General features: G+C 48.7%; 1 protein-coding gene across 2 annotated transcripts in view; it reads right to left on the bottom strand.

The window, feature by feature from the left end:
* LOC121555392 (serine/threonine-protein kinase DCLK1-like) overlaps positions 1-7500 on the bottom strand; it is a 160802-nt gene that overhangs the window by 45647 nt on the left and 107655 nt on the right. Inside the window, exon 1 of one of the 2 annotated variants that reach the window (XM_045213053.1) lies at positions 2355-2418. The exons of the other annotated variant lie outside the window; for it this stretch is intronic. Within the exon in view, the coding sequence (XP_045068988.1) occupies positions 2355-2370 (16 nt within the window). The 5' untranslated portion in view covers positions 2371-2418. Of the gene's footprint in view, positions 1-2354; positions 2419-7500 lie in introns of those variants that run through there. 2 annotated transcript variants of the gene reach the window in all.

The following is a 7500-nucleotide window of genomic DNA, read 5'->3' as shown; positions in this document are numbered from 1 at the left end:
AACACTGTTGTGTCGTCAGAAAACTTCATGATTGAGTTGGAGACGTGCGTGGCTTCTCAGTCATGGGTGAAATGGGAGTACAGGAGGGGGGCTGGGCACGCACCCTTGTGGGTCCCCTGTGTTGAGGATCAGCGAAGTGGAGGTGTTGTTGTCTACCTTCACCACCTGGGGGGCGGCCCGTCAGGAAGTCCAGGGGGCGGTACACAAATTGCAGTGGGTCTATGGTGTCGGGTAAGGTGGAGGTGATTTGATCCTTAACTAACCTCTCAAAGCTCTTCATGATGACAGAAGTGAGTGCTACGAGGCGATAGTCATTTAGTTCAGTTAGCTTCGCTTTCTTGGGTACAGGAACAATGGTGGACATCTTGAAGCAAGTTGGGGACAGCAGACTGGGATTGGGAGAGATTGAATATGTCCGTAACACACTCCAGCCAGCTGGTCTGCGCATGCTCTGAGGACGCGGCATGGGATGCCGTCTGAGCCGGCAGGCTTGCGAGGGTTAATGCTACAGTATTTAGAGCATAGTATCCTATACTATTTTTTTCATATGGGTCTCCCCCAACTGCCCCTAAACCCAGCCCCCTCTCCCCCAACTGCCCCTAAACCCAGCCCCCCTCTCCCCCAACTGCCCCTAAACCCAGCCCCCTCTCCCCAACTGCCCCTAAACCCAGCCCCCCTCTCCCCCAACTGCCCCTAAACCCAGCCCCCTCTCCCCAACTGCCCCTAAACCCAGCCCCCCCTCTCCCCAACTGCCCCTAAACCCAGCCCCCTCTCCCCCAACTGCCCCTAAACCCAGCCCCCTCTCCCCCAACTGCCCCTAAACCCAGCCCCCTCTCCCCCAACTGCCCCTAAACCCAGCCCCCCTCTCCCCCAACTGCCCCTAAACCCAGCCCCCCTCTCCCCCCAACTGCCCCTAAACCCAGCCCCCTCTCCCCCCAACTGCCCCTAAACCCAGCCCCCCTCTCCCCCAACTGCCCCTAAACCCAGCCCACCTCTCCCCAACTGCCCCTAAACCCAGCCCCCCTCTCCCCCAACTGCCCCTAAACCCAGCCCCCCCTCCCCCCAACTGCCCCTAAACCCAGCCCCCCTCTCCCCAACTGCCCCTAAACCCAGCCCCCCTCTCCCCAACTGCCCCTAAACCCAGCCCCCTCTCCCAAACTGCCCCTAAACCCAGCCCCCCTCTCCCCAACTGCCCCCTAAACCCAGCCCCCCTCTCACCAACTGCCCCTAAACCCAGCCCACCTCTCCCCAACTGCCCCTAAACCCAGCCCCCCTCTCCCCCAACTGCCCCTAAACCCAGCCCCCCTCTCCCCCAACTGCCCCTAAACCCAGCCCCCCTCTCCACCAACTGCCCCTAAACCCAGCCCCCCTCTCCCCCAACTGCCCATAAACCCAGCCCCCCTCTCCCCCAACTGCCCCTAAACCCAGCCCACCTCTCCCCAACTGCCCCTAAACCCAGCCCACCTCTCCCCAACTGCCCCTAAACCCAGCCCCCCTCTCCCCCAACTGCCCATAAACCCAGCCCCCCTCTCCCCAACTGCCCCTAAACCCAGCCCACCTCTCCCCAACTGCCCCCTAAACCCAGCCCACCTCTCCCCCAACTGCCCCTAAACCAATCTCCTGGGGCCATGGGACTAGTTCAGTTCAACAAATATTTTTTTGAATTCAAGTCAAGAAGAAGACCTTACTGGGGGAGAAGGTCTCACTCAGAGACACGAAGTGCGATACTGGCTGTCCTTGCCTGGGGCAAATATATTTGCTACACAAAAACCTACTTCTTTAATGGTTCAATGTACAGATATCAACACTGTAACAGTCTCCATCGCTATTGTGTAGGCTACACACCAAATTAAACGCACAGATCTACACACCAATTTAAATACACATAGCGTCTCCATTCGAATGAAATCCAGCATCACCATTACGCACACAGTAGAAACGCACCTCAAACCATTCCAGAACAACTGGAGCTCATTCTCTCTCATTATTATCATCTTCTAAAGATTTAACTGCAGAATAACAGACACAACCGTAAGCCGCATTCTGGTACGAATCCATCCTCCAGCGTAAAGGAACTCTCTTTGGGAACAACTTCGAGGAGAGAGCTGTAAACCTTCACGGCATCATTTCGCTCAATTGTCAGTTAAAATATAAAATCAATTCAAATGTTATTCGTCACATGCTTCGTAAACAACAGGTGTAGACTAACACTGAAACTTTCGACGCAGAGAGAAAGAAAAAAGAGAAATCATTGAAAATGAATAACGCATAATAATACAATTAATAATAAAAAAACAATGAGTGGTGATAACTTGGAAACAGAAAGAGAAAGAGAGATGGCATAAAATCCCTACCTTCGACTTCAAGCATGATGAAAACACAGTGTTACTCCAAAAAGAGACAAGAGGAGAGCAAGCGGCACCTTGAATGGGAGAGCAAGCAGAGCGCGCAGTATACTACTACATTTTACCAAGCGCTCATAGGCTGGAGGGCTGCTTACGCAAACTATGACGTGCACCAGGGCCGGTGTGGCAAGTGTTGCAGTGGAGAGTGTGTGTGAGAGAGAGAGAGACTGTGTTTCACATGCCATTAAAACCCTTTGAATTTAATTGAATTGAGAGAGAGAGAGAGGGAGGAGCAACAGAGAGAGAGAGGGAGAGAGAGAGAGAGAGAGAGAGAGAGAGAGAGAGAGAGAGAGAGAGAGAGAGAGAGAGAGAGAGAGAGAGAGAGAGAGAGAGAGAGAGAGAGAGAGACAGAGAGAGATGCAGAGAGAGAGAGAGAGAGAGAGAGAGAGAGAAGACAGAGAGAGATGCAGAGAGAGAGAGAGAGAGAGAGAGAGAGAGAGATGCAGAGAGAGAGAGCATTATTAACATGATACATCTTGAAAGCCAACAGAGACAGCCAGTTACAGTGTATGTGTGCCAGCGGTTGGTTGGTGAGTGTTATGATGAGTTTCTAGGGTATCAAGTGATTACGAATGTAAGGATGTACTTAGACTCTTTTGACGAGGAGTTCATATTAGATATTTAATATGGTACCATGGTTAGTTATAACAGACTAGGGACATGGCCCTGCCTCTGCCATCTTCCAAATCCAGAACAAACATCCACTCTCTCTATATACAGTGGGGAGAACAAGTATTTGATACACTGCCGATTTTGCAGGTTTTCCTACTTACAAAGCATGCAGAGGTCTGTCATTTTTATCATAGGCACACTTCAACTGTGAGAGACGGAATCTAAAACAAAAATCCAGAAAATCGCATTGTATGATTTTTAAGTAATTAATTTGCATTTTATTGCATGACATAAGTATTATTATATTATTATTATTATTATTATTATTATTATTTGATACATCAGAAAAGCAGAACTTTAATATTTGGTACAGAAACCTTTGTTTGCAATCACAGAGATCATACGTTTCCTGTAGATCTTGACCAGGTCACTAACATAGGCCTACTGCATTACATCAAATTCTTGTTTCAAAAACAGAACCAAGAAGTTGAGCGTCTTGACTGTTGTCTAGTCATCAGCATTGGCGCGCAAAGGCGGGCGCACATATTCAGATTAGTGACCAGAAAGCACTTGTTTCAATTTCTCATGTTTTGCCTTGCAAGAACAGAGTAGCCTACCTACCTTAATATTATATATATAAAGTACTTCAGCAATCTTCTATGGATGCATCTTTGCCACAACAATAGCCTCTCAAAGCACTTCATGATGACAGAAGTGAGTGCTACGGGGCGATAGTCATTTAGTTCAGTTACCTTTGCTTTCTTGGGTACAGGAACAATGATGGACATCTTGAAGCAAGTGGGGACAGCAGACTGGGATATGGAGAGATTGAATATGTCCGTAAACACTCTTGCCAGCTGGTCTATGCATGCTCTGAGTACCGGGCTAGGGATGCCATCTGGACCGGCAGCCTTGCAAGGGTTAACACGCTTAAATGTCTTACTCACGTCGGCCACGGAGAACGAGAGCCCACAGTCCTTGGGAGTGGGCCATGTCGGTGGCACTGTGTTATCCTCAAAGCAGGCGAAGAAGGTGTTCAGCTTGTCTGGGAGCAAGACATCGTTGTCCGCGACGTGGCTGGTTTTCCCTTTGTAATCCGTGATTGTCTGTAGACCCTGCCACATATGTCTTGTGTCTGAGCTGTTGAATTGCGACTCCACTTTGTCTCTGTACTGATGTTTTGCCTGTTTGATTGCCTTACGGAGGGAATAACTACACTGTTTGTATTCTGCCATATTCCCAGTCACCTTGCCATGGTTAAATGCGGTGGTTCGCGCTTTCAGTTTTGCGTGAATGCTGCCGTCTATCCACGGTTTCTGGTTAGGGTAGGTTTTAATAGTCACAGTGGGAACAACATCCCCTATACACTTCCTGATGAACTCAGTCACCTTGTCCGTGTATAAGTCAATGTTATTCTCAGAGGTTACACGGAACATATCCCAGTCCGCGTGATCAAAACAATCTTGAAGCATGGCTTCCGATTGGTCAGACCAGCGTTGAATAGACCTTAGCACAGGTACTTCCTGTTTGAGTTTCTGCCTATAGGAAAGGAGGAGCAAAATGGAGTCGTGATCTGATTTGCCGAAGGGAGGGTGGGGGAGGGCCTTGTCGGCATCCCGGAAGAGGGAGTAGCAGTTGTCGAGTGTTTTTCCAGCGTGAGTACTACAGTCAATTAGTTTCTGTATGCTATCACAATCACACCATGAGTAGTTAATCATGAAACATAAAACCACTGCCTTTCTTCTTCCCGGAGAGTTCTTTATTCCTGTCTGAGTGATGTACTGAGAGCCCAGCTGGCTGTATAGACGGGGACAGTACATCCGGAGAGAGCCATGATTCTGTGAAACAGAGTATATAACAGTCCCTGATGTCTCTCTGGAAGGAGATCCTCGCCCTGAGCTCGTCTACTTTATTGTCCAGAGACTGAACATTAGCGAGTAATATACTCAGAAGCGGTGGATGGTGTGCAAGCCTCCTGAGTCGGACTAGAAGTCCACTCTGAATACCTCTTCTCCGTCGGTGGCGTCTTGGAGCAGCCTCTGGGATAAGTTAAATTGCCCTGGGGTTATGAACAAAGGATCCAATTCGGGAAAGTCGTATTCCTGGTCGTAACGCTGGTGAGTTACCGTCGTTCTGATAACCAAAAGTTATTTCCGGCTGTATGTAATAACACAAAAAAACGTTCTGAGCAAATCATGTAAGAAATAACACACACACAAAAAAAATACTGCAATGTTGCTTTGGAGCTAGGAGCAGAGCTGCCATGTCTGTTGCTCAGGAGCTAGGAGCAGAGCTGCCATGTCTGTTGCTCAGGAGCTAGGAGCAGAGCTGCCATGTCTGTCGGTGCCATATCCTTAGTTGACATTGACTGCTAACATGATATCCCAAGTTGATATTGACTGCTAACATGAATGACTTTCAGCTCAAAATGCAGTTTATTTCTGTATCTTGCGTTTTGAACAAGCATCACTGTTTATGCAGCGATTTTGAACACGTGTGTGTGTGCGTGTGTGGGTCGCACACACACTCCTTTTTGAGGGTTGCGGGTCCAAAAGTTGAAAACCACTGAGCTAGCGAACAGATCCCTGAGCTAGCGAACAGATCCCTGAGCTAGCGAACAGATCCCTGAGCTAGCGAACAGATCCCTGAGCTAGCGAACAGATCCCTGAGCTAGCGAACAGATCCCTGATTTCCTGTACAGCTATAGGATCGGGTGCAGCACAAACATCATAAAGAAATCTAAATGCAGCTCCTATCATTGTTTGGTGATCAAGAATATTAACTGTTTACTTTGCAAGCTGACCAGCAATGGGGCATCAAGCAACAATTACTAGCATAGGCCTATTGGTCTTTTGGTGTGTGAAAATTGCTTGAAATTGATCATTTACTTATGAAGCTTGCATTCGGAATTTGTTGTTAAAATGAATTATTACATCATCAAAATATGTTGTAAACAAAATAATGAAAAGGTCTGGTGACCTCAATAAATACACAAATATTGTCTATTTATATTTGTTGTTGAACAAGTCATTGCCTGTATAGAATTGTATTTAATTGATTTGAGACTTGATTTGAAAAAACTTGTGACTCGACTTGCTCTTAGAATGCACAACTTGGACTTGACTCGAGACTCGACCCGTTCTACTTGGGACTTGACTTGAGACTTTGACCTTCTGACTTGCTTTAGACTTGATTCCTTCATGTGAACAGATGCTAGTCTGCCTCAAACACCCTCTCTGATCAGAACAGAACACATTGCAACACTTCAATGTGAACAGACGCTAGTCTGGCTCAAACACCCTCTCTGATCAGAACAGAACACATTGCAACACTTCAATGTGAACAGACGCTAGTCTGCCTCAAACACCAGCTCTGATCAGAACAGAACACATTGCAACACTTCATGTAAACAGATGCTAGTCTGCCTCAAACATGCTCATGGTGATCTCTGACGTACTGATGATCCCTACGTCTGACTGACTAAACACCTACTTTACACCAAGGGTTACATGACTAAATGTGTGTGTAAAATGAATGAGCCATCTCCCAGGCTGACATTTTACTCCCCCACCCTTTTACTCCCCTCTTCTCTCCCCTACTCTCCTCTCCTCTCCTCTCCTCTCCTCTCCTCTCCTCTCCTCTCCTCTCCTCTCCTCTCCTCTCCTCTCCTCTCCTCTCATCTCCTCTCAGCAATCCTCTCCTCTCCTCTCCTCTCCCTCTCCTCTCCTCTCCTCTCCTCTCCTCTCCTCTCCTCTCCTCTCCTCTCCCTCTCCTCTCCTCTCCTCTCCTCTCCTCTCCTCTCCTCTCCTCTCCATTATTCTCTCCTCTCCTCTCCTCTCCTCTCCTCTCCTCTCCTCTCCTCTCCTCTCCTCTCCTCTCCTCTCCTCTCCTCTCCTCTCCGCTATTCTCTCCTCTCCTCTACTCTCCTCTCCTCTCCTCTCCTCTCCTCTATTCTCCTCTCCTCTCCTCTCCTCTCCTCTCCTCTCCTCTCCTCTCCTCTCCTCTCCTCTCCTCTCCTCTCCTCTCCTCTCCTCTCTCCTCTCCTCTCCTCTCCTCTCCTCTCCACTATCCTCTCCTCTCCTCTCCTCTCCTCTCCTCTCTCTCTCCTCTCCTCTCCTCTCCTCTCCTCTCCACTATACTCTCCTCTCCACTATTCTCTCCTCTCCTCTCCGCTATTCTATTCTCTCCTCTCCTCTCCTCTCCTCTCCTCTCCTCTCCTCTCCTCTCCTCTCCTCTCCTCTCCTCTCCTCTCCTCTCCTCTCCGCTATTCTATCCTCTCCTCTCCTCTTCTCTCCGCTATTCTTTCCTCTCCTCTCCCTCTCTCCTCTCTGCTATTCTCTCTTCTTCTCTCCTATCCTGTCCTCTCTCCTCTCCTCTCCTCTCCTCTCCTCTCCTCTCCGCTCTTCTCTCCTCTCCGCTATTCTTTTCTCTCCTCTCCTCTCTCCTCTCTCCTCTCCGCTATTCTCTCTTCTTCTCTCCTATC

Source organism: Coregonus clupeaformis, unplaced genomic scaffold, assembly GCF_020615455.1.
Source record: "Coregonus clupeaformis isolate EN_2021a unplaced genomic scaffold, ASM2061545v1 scaf0076, whole genome shotgun sequence".
Taxonomy (NCBI): Eukaryota; Metazoa; Chordata; class Actinopteri; order Salmoniformes; family Salmonidae; genus Coregonus; species Coregonus clupeaformis.
This window is presented reverse-complemented; position numbering and strand designations above follow the sequence as displayed.